Genomic DNA, 19,772 nt, shown 5'->3' on the forward strand with positions numbered 1-19,772 from the left:
AACGTAGAACGTTGGTAGCAACTTTCACCTAAAATGCTACGGAAAGTGAGTACCGCTATTAATTTGTTCCAATTAATTAATTAATAATTATAAAATAATGTTAAACATGTATTTTAATTTCTTCAAAAGATTGAAACATTGCACGTTTTTTGTTTAATTTTGTTTTGTTTATTTCATTAGTGCTAAAAAGCAACCATGCGTGCACTTAAAATTACACCTCTGAAAAGCCTGTCTCCATAAACGACTTTCACCACAGTTTTTTTGATATACCGATAACAATTTTAATTTTTGGCTGAGAAAAATCTTTGTTATGTGGTTTTTTCTGTTTTTCTCTGAAATTTATTTTGAACAGAAAAAAATTTAACAATTCCTTGAAATAAACACATCTGCTTGCCGTATATCGATAGGAAAAGACAAATATTGGACATGGGCAGAACTAAGAGTGAGCTAAATAACCAAATTCGAAGCCTGTTTGAATACAGCATGGAGGAAAACGTCTCGCTGTGCAAGATTTGCAAGACCAAGCTCGCAGGCCAACATTCTACAAACTTAAGACGCCATATAGAAACCAAGCATAAAAGCTTTTTGAATCACTTAACGCCAACTGTAGAGAAAAATGAACCGCCAAAGAAGAAAATTAGAATTTCATATGAAATAGATGCAGAATCATTCGAAAGTTCCTTGGTGAAAATAATAACAAAAGATGGGCAGCCATTATCACAATTAGATAGTGAAGGATTCCGAGAGATAGTGAATCCTATATTTAAGGCGCTTAATATGAATTCAATCAACTCCCATAACGTAATGGAATTGGTCAATAAACGTGTGGTAGAAATGAAAAAATTTATAAAAAAAGTCGTCGAGAAAAAATTAGTATCAATTAAAATAGATACCGCTACTCGTTTCGATAGATCAATTCTGGGTATCAATCTGCAATACTTAGAATTTAAAAATTCAACATTAGAAATAGTTGTTAAAACTCTTGGGATGAAGACATCTCCATATCCATACACTGGAGAGCAAATTCAAGATACTGTTTTGGATACCCTTGCAGAATATGATATTCGGCTGGAACAAATTTATTGGTATTTATGTATCTATAAAATAAAACAAAGACCACTTAATTTTGCTTTTTCTTAACTATTTTTAAACTCATAGTGTGACATCTGATAATGGACGAAATATGTTGAAAGCAGTAGAAATTGTGAATCAAGATTTTTATGAAATATTTGATTGCATAGATGAGCTGCCAGAAATACTCTTTACAAGCTCTCTTCATTCCATGCGGTGTGCAGTCTATTCACTTCAACTATGTGTAACCGATATTCACAAAGATAAGGGCATTCAAAACAATATAGAAGACATTCGCAAAGTTTGTGAACTTTTACGTAATGAGAAATATAGGTAAGTAAAATTTAGTATATTAAAAAACGTTTACATAAATGTATCTAAGTTCTAACAGAAATATGTTGACTGAATGCAATAGAGCTGTCCCACCAATTGACATTGCAATAAGGTGGAATTCTACTTATGTTATGGTAAAACAACTATTAGAACTAAGGGATTTTGTAGAAGAAGAAAAAATTATAGTTAATTGGGACTGGATCCAAGAATACGTATCAGCTTTGGAACCAATTTGGGCTGCAACAATGAAGCTCCAAGTGGAACAACTTCCTCTGTGTGATCTTTTTAAAATATGGATGGAGCTTAAACTAAATTTTAGAGAAAGTCGTAACGGTGGCATCAAGCAAATTATCTATAATTCTCTGTTAAATCGAGAAAGTTTGTTGCTTAGCAATGTCACATTGCTAAGCGCCGTTTATTTGGACCCTCGGCTAAACGTATTGTTAACGGAATCGCAAAAATCTTCGGCAAAGGCTAATTTAAAATCAACAGCTAGACAAATTTTCAACCTCAAACAGGTAACAACGCATGGTTTGACTTGACATATTTATTTTAAAGCGTTATTACTTCTTTAGAGTAAACCCATGCCCACAACTCAAGTGTTTACTGAAGAAGTAAGCCAGCATTGTTCGTTTATTAAGAGAGAGCCCTCCAGCGATCACGAAAGCTCATTACTCAGTGCTTATTTGGATCAAATAGCACAAGAAACAGCGGCAACAGCAACTGAAGATGACGTGTCAGATCTGACTAAAGTTTTTGTGGAAATAGACAATTTTGAAAATCTTCACAGGCGCTTACCGTTGAATGAAGACATATTTTCTTTTTATCAAAACATCCGTTTCATATCTCCCGAACTTTTTGAGTTAGCTCTTGTTGTACTTGGTGCACCTGCAACGCAAGCATCTGTCGAAAGAGCATTTTCTTCTTTAAATTTCGTTTTAAGTGAAAGTAGGAATAATTTAAATAATAAAACTGTTGAAGACTTACTACTTGTAAGGCTAAATACGTAATGATTTAAAAAATACAACTTAATGAAAATCTTCCCAAGAAATGTTTTTTTTTTTATATTGTTCCATGGTGAAACTATAAATAGCTGAAGTAATACAACGTTTTCTGGCTTTATTCTCTTGACATTCGGCTATCTTATAGAAATTTTTAAAGGCAAGTTTTAAATAAGATAGTGTCAAATCATTCTCCTCGCTCTAGTTACTACACCTAGTATAATTTCACCATGATATTGTTCAACAAATATGATTTACACTTGTACACACATATATACATGCATATGTATGTTGAAAAATAATTACATGAAAAAGAAAATTTTGAAAAAAATGTCGCTTACGTTATTTTGGCGGTTAGGGCTCGATATCTAGAGAGAAGTAGAATTCTCGTTTCTGTTTTGCCGGAGAAAGAGAAAACAAAATTGTGTCTTTAGCAACGTGTGTATGTGATCATCATTATTTTCGGCACACCCATTCCGACGTAATAAGCAAAATCGGCCGTAAAGGAAAGCCAATCCCCCCATTTTACTTTATTTAATTTTAGCTATTTTTAATTACAACGCTTTTTGATTACCTTCCTTTTATTAGCTCGGGATGTAACTATGTAATCTTGATGCGCCTAAAAGATGCAGCGATTTCTATTCTCAAGTTACATACGTGATGACAGTACGAATGGCAATTATAATAGGGAGGTTTTAGTTTTTTAAAGTATAATTTTATTTATTTATGTTATATTTGTTAAGAATTTGGGCCCTATTATGTATGGCGACTGAGGTTAGTTGCTGGTTTAGTAGCCATGGCTACCAGTATCGTAATTTGTATTATAAATAGCGATTAGTCTCAGTATACAGAAAAGCGTTGAAAACATCCGAATTTACCTTTTTAACCTGAACTTTTCCAAGTAATTGGCAACTTTGCCAATGACATGACTCCTGGCATGACTCTGAATGATTCAACTGTGTGTAGTCGAAGGGGAGTCAACAGGTACACAAATGACTCGCCCGACAGTCAGTAGCCAGTAGCCATACGTAATGCGAATTTTAGTATATGGTTGCCCATCGGCTATCAGTCAATAGGGTCATTTGTTTACATATAATTTTTACGACAGTCGAAACCGCGTTATGCGTTTTTTGCGGTTTTACCGAAAATGGAATCGGCTACGGACCGAATTAAAATTCTTTTCAATTTGACAGTTTGACGACCATTGCAGTATCTCATAATCGCCCTTTTCCGGTAGATGTCGCTCTCACTATTACACATTAGTCGTTGTCAAAATCAGCTGTCGAATGTTATCACAGCTGCTGAATGTTATTCAATTCTCACGCATTAATTTTGGAAAAATACACTTACTGGTTTCCACATAAAGTAAAGAAAATAAACCATTCTTAGCTAAATGCTGCGACAATGCGTTCCCAAGTCGCCAGTGCGCGTGGTAAGTCAATTAAATTAAAGATATGAGTATGTTTGGAATCTAATAACCTTTCGATTTCATCACATGCAGCACACTAGCGCTTGTGGTGCATTACGAAGTGCGGCGACGAACGCCACGGCTCCAGCATCCAAAGAAAAGATTGAAGAAATACGTGAGCGTTTAACCAAAGGACCAAATTTCCAAGATTTCGTACAAAATCCGGAATATACACGTGAGGAGTGGACTGATTATGAGGGCAAATTGCGGCGAGAGAAAGGAGAAAATGAACGACTACGCCTGCCACCTTGGCTAAAGACCACCATACCCATGGGCAAAAACTTTGCAAAAATTAAAACACAGTTGCGTGAATTGAAATTGGCCACGGTGTGCGAGGAGGCACGCTGTCCCAATATTGGCGAATGTTGGGGAGGTGGTGAACATGGCACCCAGACAGCCACTATTATGGTAAGGAAGAGTCTGAGGTATATTCAGGCAGGCTCTGCAATTCAATTCCGAGTGAATTTCAAAACCCATTCAATTTGGATTCAAAATCATTTTGTGTGAAATTCACTCGGAAGTGAATTGCAGAGCCTGCCTGATTAGCATATATGTATCTATTCTACGTTTATGTGTTTTTTTGTGAACTTAGCTGATAACCTTTAACAGCTTTCATCCGTTTTATTTTATTCACACGATTTGTTTACACGCCGCTCTTATCTTTTATTTTGTCACAGCTGATGGGCGACACTTGTACTCGTGGTTGTCGTTTCTGCTCTGTCAAAACTGCCCGAAAGCCACCACCACTGGATCCCGCTGAGCCAGTAAACACAGCCAAGGCGATTGCCTCCTGGGGTTTAGATTACATTGTGCTGACTTCAGTAGATCGAGATGGTATTTTAACTAGCTATGAAGTATAAGTAAATACATTTTGCTAACTTTGAATGTTTTTGCTTCCAGATTTACCAGATGGTGGTTCAAATCACATCGCTGAAACTGTGCGTGAAATTAAAGAGCGGTAATGTCTATACTTTGTAATATTGATAAAATGCACCCACTACATTTCTTACATTGTCTTCGCAGAAATCCAAACATCTTCGTTGAGTGTCTGGTGCCTGATTTTCGTGGCGATACGAAGTGCGTCGAAACCATAGCCAATAGTGGACTAGATGTTTATGCGCACAATATAGAAACTGTTGAGAAGTTAACACCATTTGTGCGTGATCGACGCGCTCACTACCGCCAGACGTTGACTGTGTTGCGGGAAGCGAAGCAATTCAATCCTAAACTCGTTACAAAGAGCTCCATAATGCTGGGTTTGGGTGAGACAGACGCTGAGGTTGAACAAACTATGCTAGATTTGCGTGAAGCTGGTGTGGAGTGCCTCACCTTGGGTCAATATATGCAACCGACAAATAAGCATTTGAAAGTTATTGAATATGTGACACCTGAAAAATTCAAGCATTGGGAGAAGCGTGGAAATGAATTAGGTTTCTTGTACACCGCGAGCGGACCACTAGTACGTAGCTCATACAAGGCAGGCGAATTTTTCATTACAAGCATCTTGAAGAGTCGACAAGAACAAACAGAGAAGGTGGTCGAAGCTGAGGAAACGAAGGGAAATTAATTATAAATTGGAAAAAATATACCTACTGATATGGGCGCATTTTAAAAGCCAGCAAGGAACGTTGCATGACCCTGAGGAACTAGTTGAGACGAGTTGGATAGAGTGGGAATTATTAGATTTGCATTATTAATAACGCTAACAAAATCGTTGTGCACTGTCTGTAGTAAGAAAATACCATATACATACTTACATATTATCTTAGATTAAAACTTATAATTATTTAAAAGTGATATGTAGATTGGCATATGTATGTACACCTATTCGATAACATATAGTTAGTAAAATTTGTTACGCTTGTTTGAAAATCGTATAAAATTACTTGCATAAAATTAAATTCCATCTAGTTAACAAAACACAGGTGAAGCTAACAAAGCTGTTAATGGCTTTACTAGGCTTTGCAATTAAGTTGTGACTGTAATTTACTTATTGCAGCTATATTTACAACAGCTCTCCCTATCTTTTGAAGCACAAGAAAATGTGCATTTACAGCTCCCGCCGTATAATCATATTAAAGACAAGCAAAGTGTATAACCAATGTTATAAAAGTACGTTAACATGGGTATTTGCGGTCACCCATCTGCTGAAAACGTCGAGTAAATGCATTTAGGAAGTTCAAGTTCATGCAGCAACAACTATAAAAAAAACAATCGCAAAAGCTATTGACTACAAAATTCTATTTTCGCTCTTCGGAGAGAAGATGAGAAAGTTGATGGTTACTACGGAAGCTAACCATCTCGGTCCATCTCAACAAGTGGCCAACTTTACAATAACAATCAAGGCTACACAGCGGTGTGTCAACGTCAGCTAAAGTAAACAAAGTTTCAGTTTACAACGCCGCCCTCTTACACCGCCAACCACTTATGTGCGACCACTGTTGCACCTGATAATGGATTTTTCGCGCATGCGCCGCAAATAAAATCATTTAATCGCATTTTGCTTCGATAACAAATTTCACACTGACATTTATGAGTCAATTGTCAGTTGTGAAAATTGCAACAGCGCTAGTGCGGCATTGCTTGCAACGAGAAGTGTTAAATTGTCTTTTAATTGTGCAAAAAAAATATTATACGATTAATAAATAAATTACAAAAATTGATTTGAAAGTGAAAATTGTATGCTGCTTTATCAAAAACGGCCAAACAAGTTCAAAAGAGCCTAAAACTATGCAACGTTTGCGTAGCATATGCTAAGTAGTGACGTCGCACTTTTGCATAACGCGTAGGCGTTGCGCGGCTTAGTGTAGAAAAACTAAATATAAATATAATTCCTTTAGTTTGTGCGAAGAAATTTAGTCGACATCGTTAAGCGCGTTCCAATCTGGTGCCTGTGGAGTTATTATGCCAAGTACGCGTCGCATTATACTCGGTCACGTCATGTCTGGCCTGTGCTCGAAGATGAATCGAACGAAGCCGGTGCCTGTGGATGTCATGGAGACTCCGCTGAAGCGGTGCCTCAACACCTTTGACATAACTTTGCTAGGTGGGTTGAGAAAACATACTTTAGAGTAAAGAGCAGAAAAGCGGAAGTAGATTTACAAAAATGCAATTTGAAATTTTTTAATTTCTTTGAGTTTGTATGTATATTCTTCTCTGCTCCATTTTAATAAGTGTATTCCTTTTGACCAGCCTCGAAAGCCTAAAAACCGTCATATTTACTGCGCCTAAAACACAATATAAACATTGTTTCGTCGTTATCGCGAACTCAGTAGGTCATAACAATAACAATGACAATTGTCACCATTTAGCAGGCCTATTCTGCGTTGGTAACAAAAATTTTGTTACCGGTAAATTATTCTGCGCATTGGTAAATTTTGTTACCATTTCATAAGCAGGTAACAAAATATTGCCCCGTGAAGTATGAAATACCAGAGTTTATACAAAACTCCATAGCTGAATTGCTGAATAGATTAAGTTGTTACCAAAGTGCTTAGAATTGCGGTTACAAGAAATGGTGTTATTTTTTGGTAAAAAAAATTCCCGGTGTTAAAACGTTCGGTAACGAGCAGAATAGGCCTGTAAAGCGCTTAAAATAAATTTGCGGCATAGTATTAGGCGCAGTAGTAAAGACAATAGTCAGCCGGTGAATTTTCTCATTGGCGTGGGAATAGGGCTGTTAAACTCGAGCTTTTTTCTTAAACTCAGAAATAAAGGCAACTCGAAGCTCTTAAGGTAAATTTGGTACAAATTTAAAGATTTGAGTAAACGTTTTTAGGCTTTCGTGATATTTCTGAGTTTTTTCGTCATCTCCGACTCGGTCAAACTGCTTTGAAATGCTCTCTTCCCACTCCCCAGATTATATTTCATACTTCAAATCATCTCTCACGAAATTCCACCTTCATCTTCTACTTTCAGGCATTGGCCACATGGTGGGCGCTGGCATTTATGTCCTCACCGGCACCGTGGCTAAGGACATGGCTGGACCCGGTATAATACTCTCCTTCATCTTGGCTAGTTTCGTCTCAATGCTGGCGGCACTCTGCTATGCGGAATTCGGCACACGCGTACCCAAAGCTGGCTCAGCTTACGTCTACACCTACATCTCGATTGGTGAGTTTTGGGCTTTCGTCATCGGTTGGAATATACTGCTGGAGCACATGTTGGGCGCCGCTTCAGTGGCACGTGCTTGGAGTGGATATGTGGACTCGATGCTTGGCGGTTGGATTGGTAATACCACGCTGGCCATAACCGGTGAGATGCATGAGCAACTATTCGCGCGCTATCCCGATGTGCTGGCCTTTTTGGTGTGTTTGGTTTATGCCGCCGCATTGGGGATCGGCGTGAAGGCCACAGCCGTTTTTAACGGCTTGCTGACGCTGGTGAATATTGCTGTTATGATTTTGGTAATTAGTCTGGGCTTTTGGTATGCGGACGCAAGGAATTGGTCTGAGGCAGAAGGCGGTTTCCTGCCTTACGGATTTGGTGGTGTTATTGCCGGTGCCGCCACTTGTTTCTACGCTTTTGTCGGCTTCGATTCCATTGCCACTTCGTCGGAGGAGGCAAAGAACCCTGCTATTTCCATACCGATAGCTACGCTACTCTCACTCAGCGCTGTTACAGTGGGCTACATATTGGTCTCGGCTGCGCTTACGCTAATGATACCGATACGCGATATAAACCCAGCTGCTTCGTTGCCAGAGGCTTTCGGACAGATGGATCTTTCGTGGGCGAAATATGTGATCTCGATTGGCGCGCTCTGCGGCATGACAACCACACTCTTGGGTTCATTGTTTGCTCTACCGCGCTGCATGTACGCCATGGCATCGGATGGGCTGCTCTTCAGTTGCTTTGGCCGCATCAACGCCACAACGCAGGTGCCAGTTCTCAATCTTATTATTTCTGGCTTTCTAAGCGCCACCCTCGCGCTACTCTTCGATTTGGAGAAGCTCGTCGAATTCATGTCGATTGGCACGCTGCTCGCCTATACCATTGTCTCCGCCAGCGTTATTATACTACGCTATCGACCGCTGGTTAGCCAAGAGAATGCCATCTACGCGCCCGACACACCCGACGAAGATGAGGACGACAATACTTCGCAATTGAGCATCGACACCGCTTCGCCCACCAGCGACTTGATCGAGGGCGCACTTGCCGGTCGCCTGAAGCAGCAATTTCGTTGGCTCGAACCGCTCTTGGGACGCTTTGAGCCCGGATCGGCCGTGTCGGCGGCGGTGCTACTCTTCTCAGTGCTCAGCTTTGCCATTTGCTTTCAACTTGAAGTATCCTGGACGGAGCTGTACACGGGTACATGGTGGGCGCTATTGCTGTACGGCTTTATGATCTTCATTGCGGGCGCCTGTGTCGCTGTCATTGGGGTGCATCACCAGAATACGCGTGGCCTCAACTTCAAAGTGCCGCTCGTCCCATTCGTGCCGGCGCTAAGCATCTTCTGTAACATTGTGCTAATGGTGCACTTGAGTGCGCTCACCTGGCTGCGTTTCTTTATTTGGGTCGCACTAGGCATGCTAATCTATTTCCTGTACGGCATACATCACAGCAAGGAGGGTGAGGTTTGCTCATCCTATTCGATGTTAATGACCTCAACGGAGGCAGGCAAGTCACACTGGGGCGCCACAGGCGGTGGATTTACAATTAGTTTGGGCAGTGGAGGTGGGCGAGCGGATGTGATTAAGAAAACAGTATTTCAGCGTTTTATTGGCAGGAAAATGGACGATAAAAAGCCGATTGTGGAGGAGGACGTGGATGAATTGGACGAAGAGGGACAGACTTAAGTTGATCGGAAGAGAGCGTGCTTTCATTTCGTGTACCTTTTAGAATGGCCTTTAAACTCTGAACTGATTTCATTTTTTGCATTTACTAGCGACCACAAGAATTTGAGTTTTTGGTGTTTTTATTTTTCGGCGAAAAATAATTTCATGAACTTTCGGTGCGCTCAGTGCAGCTGCACTGGATTTTTTTTTTGTTTTACAAAATTTATTGCTGCATCCACTGCCTTTGGATCACAAATTTATTAAATTTCAAAAATATATGTACATACATACATACATATATAAATACAGCTTTCTTGGCTGTTTTCATCATTTTCGCCGTATGATTACTCACACCACTGGGAGCGCCCAAGTGCGAATTGTGTTCTTGAGAGTGGCGCATGAGTAATCTTTCCATGACGTATCGGGCACAACACAGGTTCGAGCTTGTTTAGTTTATTGGCTTTGCTGGCGCTTATATTCAATGCCCGCACGAAAGTCCAGAGTAGGATCCACATATACACATATGTATGTACATACATATGAATACACAAGTCTCGACATTATTTGTATGAAGTTTTGCATTTATTTATGTATATCAATTGTCTTTGTGGTTTTCGCAGCGGTTTGGTGATGTAATAATTTAAAAAGAGAAAAGTGATTTAAAAGTATAATTCTAAAATTCTAGTGACCAGCCAATTAGAATTTTATGCATTATACGAGTATTCACAAAATGATTAACCAGGCTATGTACTATTTTTGCTTTGGTATTTTTAGTAAATCTTTTTGGTGTGGATATAATCGTAAAAATTTAAAGATAAAAATAAAACAATCCAAACCAATCCAAAAGTTTAAGCAAATTCTAAACTAACCTTCGTTTAGCAACAATATTTTCGGTATTTTGAAGTTTAGGTTTTCTGTTTTATTTCATTCTAATTTTTTTTTAATGCTATAGTTTCTGATTTTTTTAAGAAGAAATTAAGAATTCGTTTTCAAATTTTGCTTTTATCGGTGTGAATACCGCTCTAAAGTTGTTTCGAAAATTTTCAACAAAAAATTTAATGAGAACACTTTAGCCCTGAATATAAATAAAATATAGTTCCAAGCATAAAAGCACACTGTACCTTAATTTCAAAAACATAAAATTAAAAAATATATATGAAGAAGAGGTGGTAACTATGATTTTTACAGTTTCTAAGGTATTAGAAATGTATGTATGTACAGAAGTATGTACGTACATACATATCGCTCATTTACTTCAATAGCGCAATAACTCAAAAAAGCGAAACTCGAGAAAAATGCCTTTAAAATTTTGAATTGTAGCGGTCACTTCTGCATACTTAGCTCAATATTTGTATTTTTTTTTGTAATATGACACTGTTGAAGTAAATGAGCGATACGTATCTGTGGACTTCTGCAAAAAAAAAAAACAAATTTGGCGATTTTAGAAATTTTGATTTTAGATGGTAAAACAATGAACTTTCTCAAAAAAATTTAGTTCATTTTTTTAATTTTTTTTTAAAGGTATAACAAATTACAACTTTGATGAGAGAATAGTACTTTAAATACTACATACACTGGCGATATTAAATTGAGGTAATGGCGATATATTTTTTAAATATTCACAGTGTTTTTCAAATTGAAATTTTTTCACATTTTTTTATGAAAATATTGTTCATTCTTTAACCAAAACTGTATAAATCAATGTTTCAAAGTTTATATAAAATTTAGAAGAATTAAAAAAAAAATCTTCAAGGTATTGAACTCTTTAATCGAAATTTTTAGAAAATTTTTGGGTATGCGGTTGAAAAATCGCGTGAATTAAAAAAAAATCGTTGCACTATTTTCCATAAAATCGTGAATTTTGTGTGTAGAAAATTAAAAATAAAACCGCAAAAAACCGTCAGAAAAAAATTTTTAGATTGCATACTAGGGTGGTACAAAAATGCATGTGAAAAAGTAAAGTCGGAATTTTTATGCTCTCAACCCCTAGGATAGTTCTATACCAAAAAAAAAACATTCCCATATTTTTTTATTTTGAAATCAAAAAATATTTAGAGGTCGCTCAAAACGCCCAAAGTTTTACCATTTATGTTATATGTGGAGAAAAAACCAACTTTTCGTAGAAATGGTATTGAATTCTTAAAAATTATGATTTTTCTATTGGAAAACTCTGCTTATCTGCAGAAGGTTCCGAGTAATAATACCCAATTGTTTAATTAACCATTTTTTCATCGCAACTAGGTCCGCTTTGAGCGACCTCTAAATATTTTTTGATTTCAAAATAGAAAAAATAGGGGTATACTTTTTTTCGCTATAGAACAATCCTAGGGGGTGAGAGTAATACCATTCCGACTTTACTGTTTTTGGACCACCCAAACAACCCAACAATTTTCTAAAAAAAATTTAGACTGAAAAATTGGAAATTTTTATGATACTCGTAGTTTGTTGAATTTTTAATAAATTTCAAAGCTTTGATTTACATGATTTTGCCTAAAGCATAAAAAAATTTTATTAAAAATTATTTTAACATTGATATTTAAAATAATAACTAATGAATAGGAACCCAACGAAATAATACTTTGCAGAAAAAAGGGTCCAACAGGACTTAGTCTATTCCTTAAAATTTCCACAGATACAATACGTGCATGAAACGATGCTAGAAAGGAACTTTTAAAGTTAAAAGAAATATACGGGAATTCATCTAAATCCGTAAATGCGTCGTAATCGCGGCAACCGCGTAAATAAAACGGGTTTCCATACAAAATTAAGCAAGTTTACGTGGTTACGAGACATTTACGCATTTTGATGAACTGACTTCATATGGATTTGGAAACCAAAATTTTCCATCAAGTTAAAAGTTTGCAAAATATATCCGTTTTTATTTCGGTGTAATTTTGGGGTACAAAAAATAACTCGACTAATGGTTTTTCCCCTTTTCACAGCCGAAACACACATTTTTTAGCATTTTTTCGCTTGAAATTGTAAAGGTCATAGTTAAAGCCGTTTATTTTTTTCAAGTCAAAAAAAAACTATGAATAAAGAGTTTAAAAAAGAAATTTAATTTGTATTTTATGCCACTGAAATGTGTACAATACATGCATACAAATACATGTATTTTCTCAAAAACAACGGTAAAATTGTCTACACTTTAGCCAATATTTGTCTTACAAAACAGCAAATAAAAATAAATAAAGGAAAAATACTGCGTTGTTAAGAGGAAAATATTTGCGATTTGCTAAACAACCTAAATCGGACCGACAAGCGTGCAAAGTTGACTATATTTTTCGAAAGAAAAAAAAATATGTAAAAAAAGAAATTAACAAATTTTTTTTTTTGTTGAATTTATGTATGTATATAAATAAGACGGTAAGCAGTTTAAAATGATATCAAAGAAAAAGATATTAAATAAATCAAATACAATTATTTATGTGAAGCTAAATTATGGGCTTTTAAAAATATCAAATACTTTGTTTCATAATCAATATCTGCATAGCGATTTGCAAATATTTTTCTCTGCATTTACTCGCACAATAAATATAATAAATATGTAAATAATACATGCAAATAAATATGTATTAAATTACATACATAATAAAGTAGTTGTCAATGCAAAAACTAGCATACAATAAAATATTCATATACATACATACATACATACATACAAAAATGCCTGTGTAAAGACCTACTATCTTTAACTATATTAATAAACTAAAGTATTAAATACATATGTATATTTAGCTAAATGTGTAATGATTAGTAATTATTTATTGCTTTCTTTTATGGAATTTATGAAAAAATGTAGCCAACAACAATTACTAAACAAATTTAAGCATAAACAAAAAATACACACACGTACATAAACACAAATATACAATTGGGAAATAAAGAATGCAGTGAACGGAAGTGAATCTTTCTTTCTTTAGAACTCCTTGGAAAGTACTGTGGAAATCAAACTCATAAAAGACTTAAAGGAACTTTTGCGTATTATATTTGCAAAAATTGTAAAACTACGTTTTAAGTTTTTCGCTCTGACGTCAGGATTTTTCTTAAAATGACTTTGAAAAAATTTTAAAGATGTGATTAATTGGGTGTTGTTGGTTTGACGTTTTTTACTTCCACATACTTATATAGCAGAGAACAGAACTGAAATTTGAAATAAAATCAAACACGAGATGTCCCTACTCTATTCCAGAAAGAACAATTTTTTTGATAAAAATGTTCAAAAAATGGTAACTTTCAATGGAATGAATAGAAAATTTATGTAAAAATATGTTATTTTTAATTAGTTTTATTTTTGTACCTTTTGAAGTAAAGCGTTTTTCGATAATGCTTAAATTTTTTTTTTTTTTTAGTTTTTTTCAGTGACATCATATCTGCACGCTTCTTTCGAGTTTGAAAACTGAGGTGTCAGATCAAAAAGTTTGACCTGTAGATAATAAAGTTATTTTTTTTAAGAGTTGCGATCCGTTAGAAAAATAAATGCAAATTATTTATAAGTTAAATTAATTAATAAAAGTTGGCTATCAATCGAAATGGGTATGGAAAGGGTGTATATCTTAGCTACATGGAGGGTTGCCACCTGATTAAAAAAATTAATTCTATTTAAATTATTGGAATTAGGTATTGGAATGGACAGGTATCACCATAAGGGAGAAATACGAAATAGGTGTAAGAAGGTTTTAGCTTGCAAATATATTTAAGTGGATTGCCACTTATTTGCTAAATCAAATATAATTTAATTAAAATAACATTTGTCAAACGAAATGCTTATGACGTCCTCAATTTCACTAAATTTCACACTAGTTTTCATAAAAGTCCGTCGTCTATTTTTGCCCATATTTTATATGGGAGGGAAGAAAAACCACACTTGGCCCATAGTTTCGTGAGTATATTGATTGTTTCGTGTGTTTCAAAATGTTTTGGGTTTTTGTCGTGCGGTACCTATAATCTATTTAAATTAGATTGAGTAAGTGGTTATATTCTATAAGATACATATCGCACACGATATTCAAAACAGCAGGTCAGCGAATCATGAAAAACCAATATAAAATGTACGTTGTTCGGTTAGGTGGTCCAAATTTTTTTAGAGTAATCATTGCAGTCAGCGCTGATACCCATGTCAGTTCGTCATTAACCGCCTTCGATGTGGCACTTCTCTGCTCGCTATGCTCCAGCTGAGTTAAACACATCAATAAAGTATGGGGATACCTCATTGAAGTGGTCTAACTCTTTATATGGTATTCTTTCTATGCAGATATTAGATAAATTTTACTATTTCGAATTTTTTTGCATCGCCCATTCTTTTCGCCACTCTGTAATGGTGTTTTCGTTTCTACCAAAAAATTTCACCTTTTGATTGCCCTTTTCTCTTTACGTGTTCGATTCTAAAATAAAGGCGAGAAAATTCTGTCTACGTTTCTTAATATTTCACTAGTAAGGCAAAAAAGGTTAGGTTAAGTTCAGCTAATCTGGCCGGGCCGACGTGGAAGCTGCACATAGACCGGTAGGTCCTTAGCGTTGCCAGTTGGAGCTCGTTTTTAAGCGTTAAAGTAGACATCAGAAAGGACGTCAACGTTTTTTTTTGCCAATTTAAGTAGAAATTTCAGCCCTACTTTTGAGAATTTGAAGGATCCCAAGCTTTTTAGTCGTGTTTTTGACAGTCAAAGACATCGGCAGAGAAGATGCTCCAAGGTTTCCATGGTATCCCGCTCATGACACTTCCTGCACCTATCCTCGCTAGTGATACCCATTTTTTAGTGCATGGCATTCTCAGCAGCTATTTAATTACCCTCTATTCGCTTGTGGCCGGGCACCCGATACATATTCAGCCTTCTGTCGGCGGCCAACCTGTCAATAATGTATTCCCGGCTGCTAAGGACATTTATGGATGAAATACTATATGAGGTAACTGGCTTAATTTCCGCTTGACTATCTACGTATAGGTTAACTTTTGAATTGATTGTCATTTCGGTGTAGGCTAGCTCTGCTGCTATCCTCATTGCGAAAACGTCTCCTTGAAATAAGCTGCAATGGTCAGGTAACCTTACTGCACGCCTGACGTTCAGTTCTCGGTAGTAAAGCCCGGCACCCACTCCCGTTGAAAATATTTAGGGGTCTACGGCTAGGTTTCATTCCCTTACGTTATCCATCCTCCTCAATCGTTGTGCGAAAGCTAGCTAATGAATATCCAAATTTGTGAAGACTTGACATTCCCAAACACATCTTGAAATGCATAAAATATAAAGCTTATGTAGGCTTGACTGTGTGGAAAGTACAGCAGATAATGCTACGGCGAAAGCAAGGGCATCTTCGATCTCAACGAATGTCTCAAATGGAGAAGGATCTAAATCCGAACAATTGCAGTGTTTTGCAGAGTAGAATGGCGAAATTTTTTGGTTTCAAACGACGAAAGGGATATGCACTTATGTGTTTAGGCGCGACTACTAACACCAACCGCCTAAATGCATGCTATGTACTGCTGCATATGCAAACATTTCCTTCATTAAATTTATGAAAATTTTCCACATGCACTTCTCAACTGCCATATAATAAAATTTTCTTAAGTTATAATTTGATGACACTTCAAAGTATGCTCGGCGTAGTCTGAAGCATCCTCCATACAATGCTTTCGGAGCTTTTTGTGGACTTAGCATGGCTACTACTACTAAGCAGACGTGGTAATATGTAGATGATTAAAATTGGCTACAGTGCCTACCCACCATTTTTTGATCAAGTAAATATTTTTTGTATACATATATGCAAACATACCGGTCTCCACTCTCGCTGAGTTATTCAATATGTATACACCCAATATTTTTTTTTGTATAAAACCATCGGTACCAGCTACGATTTTTTTGCACAGCATTCACCCTGTTCTATTTTGAAGAAGATTCCAATTTTCGGTGAAATCTCTGCTTGAAAAGCCAATTTGTTTATATTGTTTAATTTTTTTTATGTAATCAATCTAGCTTGGTCCTTGAATACCCCGATTGAATAGAGAACGACCTCTATGAACAAGAAAGTATTTTCTATGGACATAAATACAAGTGAATAACAACACTCTAATTCCACAAATTGCTTTATTTATTTATTTACTTAGCATTTATTCAATTCAATAAATGGAGAATTTCTACGCTACACTTAAGCATTTGTCTCTGTATGGACATCATTAATTTTGTTTTTGTGCAAATTTCTATAATAACTCAGCGAGTTTTCGCAAATCGAACAAAGTACATGTGCACAAGTGTTCAAAAGAGTCAACAAACCCGTCCAGATGGCCAACAGTGGATCCTTGGGTTGCGGTGAAAGGACATTTCGCTTTGCTCGAATAACACAGCAGGACAAAAAGTCTGAGCAACAAGGTTTTCACAGGAAATTTGCACATTTTATGCAAAAATTCTAACAAAGAATCGGGTAGTTCACAAACGATTTGCATGGAATACAGTGCTTGTGAAAATTGTTCAGACAGCAAGGTGAATAGTGCATTGTAGCTGCATTTTCATCACGAACGTTGTTCGATAGCTTGTCTCTGTCGCTGCCTAATGCGCCAACAAAGTCATTGCAATTGCTTTGAAGTTCCAACAGATGTAACAGTTTCCTTAGAAAAATCACAACAAAATCTTGTAACTACATAGAATTTTGTATCTATGTGCGCGTCACGCCTGGTGTGACAAGGCCATGGTTACTCGGCCCCATGCTGGCAACGACAATGACAGTCCGCCTGCTGTTGGCTGCCTGTTGCTGTGACACACTGACGCGCACAAACTATTTAGCTGGTTGGTTGGTTGGATGTTGCAGTTAATAGATTGTCGACTCGGTTGGTTGCCTCCACGAACTTATTAACTAAGTATTTCCCATTATAACTAACTACAAACACATACAGGGTGGTACATATAGTGTTTTTTTTTTTTTAATTATATGCTATTCTGACAGTCACATCTCTTTCCCGTTGGATATCTTGAGAGAAATTCATCTTCTTGATTGGCTCTGTAACCGCCTGAGCGATTTTGGCCGAGTCCAAGAAAGCACGCCAGTCATTTCTCTTCGGTGCCAACTGACACCAAAACGTTAGGAAATAATGCAAACTTATTTCACAACGATTTTGCTCTAAAAATCATATTTTCTGACAAAGCATATTTTCATCTCGATGGCTATATTAACAAATAAAACTGCCGCATCCGGAATTGGAAAATTCGCATATGATAGTTTGGTTCGGATTTTGAAGAGGTGGCATCGTTGGCCCATATTTTTTTAATGCTGCCAGAAACGCCAAGCCGGAAATGGAAGATATGGACTTAGACGATCTTTGGTTTCAGCAGGATGGTGCGCCATGCCACACACCACGCTTAAATTTCGGTAATCGGTTTATCAACCATTAGAATTTTTGCGGGGTGTCGTTAAGGACCGATGCTGTGCGAACAATCTTTTAACAATTCAGGCCTTTGAGGCTAACATTCGTGAGATAGATCTTGGAGGTCTTGGAAAACTGTGTTAAGCACATGCGCTACTTGTTTTGTGCCTGGTTTCGCTCCTCCGAAGCCAGCCGAGGCAGCCATATGAATGAGATCGTGCTCCATAAATAATGGGAATGTCTGCTATTTGGAATAAACGAAAAATATACAATTCATTTTTTTTTTTTAATTTTTTAAAAGAAAGCAATATATGGCCACCCTTTATATACCTAGTAAAGTAGTAAGATTTGTTGTTGCGCTTCTTAAGGTAAGTGTCAAACACATGCCCTTTCCTTGTGTTCTACAATCGAACTTGTGTACCATAACCGACAGCAGTAACATCATCAGGAAGCAGGTGGTTCCTGTGTCTTGACGTACAGCCACATACAAAAGGATGCCTATTCAGATGCAAAAAAAAACAACACCAACAATTTCTTATCTGATATACGAATACAGTTCCATGCAACACCAACTACAACGGCTAAATGAAAATGAAAATCAAATTGAAATCTAATTTTATAGCAACCGGTGTTGTCTGCTACAAGGAGCCGTCGTCCTCTTGCTTGACTGCTTGACACAGCGCGCCATGGCGCTGACTGTTAGTTTGTCAATGTGGCAAAGTACCGAAAAGGTCTGAGGCAGCAGCTGCTTGACTAGATTCGTAGAACGAAAAATAGCAAAAAAAAAACGCTGCAGTCATTTAGGATATGGCAAGTAAATAAAGGATATTACTGTACGTTTTGTGTAGTTTAGTGTTACGAGCAAAGTGAAAATAAAAGCAGTGAATAATAATAATAGATTGGCGCTTACACATATGTTAGTGTTTGGCCGAGCTTCTCCTCCGACTTGTGGCGTGCGCCTTGATGTTGTCACACAAAGCGGAGGGGCCTACAGTTTAACGCCGACTCCGAACAGCGATTGTATTTTTATGAGAAGCTCTTTTTCATGGCAGGAATACACTCGGTGGTTTGCCATTGCCTGCCGTGGGGCGACCGCTTTTAAGAAAAAACCTTTTTTCGAAATTTTTCGCGATGTTGCTTTGACCAGGGCTTGAACCCAGGCGCTGCGGAGTGGGAGCGCGCACTGCTTACCACTACGCCAGTGAGACCGCGGCTGAGTATACTTGGGATAAATATTTACTCCTCAAAGGCATGGCAAGGTGTTTAATGATTTGTTTATTAGCTTAAGGATTATAGAGAAATCACGTTATGGGCGTTTCAAACATATATATACCGAGTCTACTAGCTCAATTTCGCAGTTATCAATAGCATAGAGTTTTATGGGCTTTAAATCAAATGGTTGTTGAAAGTTGCGTAGATTCAGTAAATATTAAGCGAACGGCGATATTAAAGTAGCTTATCGTTGAAGGTATCTAAATTAAACTTCAAATTGGATATTTGTATTTGTAATTTGTAGATCACGATCGATTCATTCATTCATGCCTACAACATGCCCAATGCCTATTGCTATGCGCTTAACTATGTCCGTGTCGGGGATAAGCTGGTGCAGTTCCTCATTCCTTTTTCTTCGGTACCTATGTATATTGCCTAAGCGAACATCAGCATGGACTTCTCATAGAACAGTTTATTCGACATCGTCCATGTTTATGCATCATATAAAAGAAAAGGATGAACGTGATGATTTTTTCATTGAAAAAGTACTCTACCTTTTAATT

General features: G+C 36.9%; 3 protein-coding genes across 3 annotated transcripts; all 3 read left to right on the forward strand.

Annotated features, from left to right (window-relative positions):
• Nucleotides 1–277: 277 nt before the first annotated feature.
• Nucleotides 278–2,508, forward strand: LOC108360700 (uncharacterized). Its single transcript, XM_017613101.1, has 4 exons — nt 278–1,085; nt 1,159–1,404; nt 1,463–1,922; nt 1,980–2,508. The coding sequence occupies exons 1-4, from the start codon at nt 427–429 to the stop codon at nt 2,412–2,414; spliced, it is 1,800 nt and encodes a 599-aa protein (XP_017468590.1). The 5' UTR covers nt 278–426; the 3' UTR covers nt 2,415–2,508.
• Nucleotides 2,509–3,678: 1,170 nt separating this feature from the next.
• Las (lipoyl synthase, mitochondrial) lies at nt 3,679–5,758 on the forward strand. The gene is made up of 5 exons (XM_017613102.1): nt 3,679–3,837; nt 3,907–4,281; nt 4,551–4,707; nt 4,774–4,831; nt 4,897–5,758. The coding sequence occupies exons 1-5, from the start codon at nt 3,799–3,801 to the stop codon at nt 5,438–5,440; spliced, it is 1,173 nt and encodes a 390-aa protein (XP_017468591.1). The 5' UTR covers nt 3,679–3,798; the 3' UTR covers nt 5,441–5,758.
• Nucleotides 5,759–5,861: 103 nt separating this feature from the next.
• On the forward strand, nt 5,862–11,048 carry LOC108360699 (cationic amino acid transporter 4). The gene is made up of 2 exons (XM_017613100.1): nt 5,862–6,919; nt 7,792–11,048. The coding sequence occupies exons 1-2, from the start codon at nt 6,778–6,780 to the stop codon at nt 9,666–9,668; spliced, it is 2,019 nt and encodes a 672-aa protein (XP_017468589.1). The 5' UTR covers nt 5,862–6,777; the 3' UTR covers nt 9,669–11,048.
• The last annotated feature ends 8,724 nt before the right edge of the window (nt 11,049–19,772 follow it).

The sequence above is a fragment of the Rhagoletis zephyria genome, unplaced genomic scaffold (assembly GCF_001687245.7).
Source record: "Rhagoletis zephyria isolate East Lansing unplaced genomic scaffold, Rhagoletis_zephyria_1.1 Rzeph_scaffold_00611, whole genome shotgun sequence".
Classification (NCBI taxonomy): domain Eukaryota; kingdom Metazoa; phylum Arthropoda; class Insecta; order Diptera; family Tephritidae; genus Rhagoletis; species Rhagoletis zephyria.

Bases quoted from the DNA above. Each gene is read 5' to 3' on its own strand.
- LOC108360699 (XM_017613100.1), top strand. From the start codon at position 6,778: ATGCCAAGTACGCGTCGCATTATACTCGGTCACGTCATGTCTGGCCTG. The intron at 6,920-7,791 runs GTGGGTTGAGAA...TTCTACTTTCAG, and splicing joins CTTTGACATAACTTTGCTAG to GCATTGGCCACATGGTGGGC.
- Las (XM_017613102.1), top strand. From the start codon at position 3,799: ATGCTGCGACAATGCGTTCCCAAGTCGCCAGTGCGCGTG. The intron at 4,282-4,550 runs GTAAGGAAGAGT...ATTTTGTCACAG, and splicing joins CCCAGACAGCCACTATTATG to CTGATGGGCGACACTTGTAC. The intron at 4,708-4,773 runs GTATTTTAACTA...TTTTGCTTCCAG, and splicing joins GACTTCAGTAGATCGAGATG to ATTTACCAGATGGTGGTTCA.
- LOC108360700 (XM_017613101.1), top strand. From the start codon at position 427: ATGGGCAGAACTAAGAGTGAGCTAAATAACCAAATTCGAAGCCTGTTT. The intron at 1,405-1,462 runs GTAAGTAAAATT...AAGTTCTAACAG, and splicing joins TTACGTAATGAGAAATATAG to AAATATGTTGACTGAATGCA. The intron at 1,923-1,979 runs GTAACAACGCAT...TTACTTCTTTAG, and splicing joins AAATTTTCAACCTCAAACAG to AGTAAACCCATGCCCACAAC.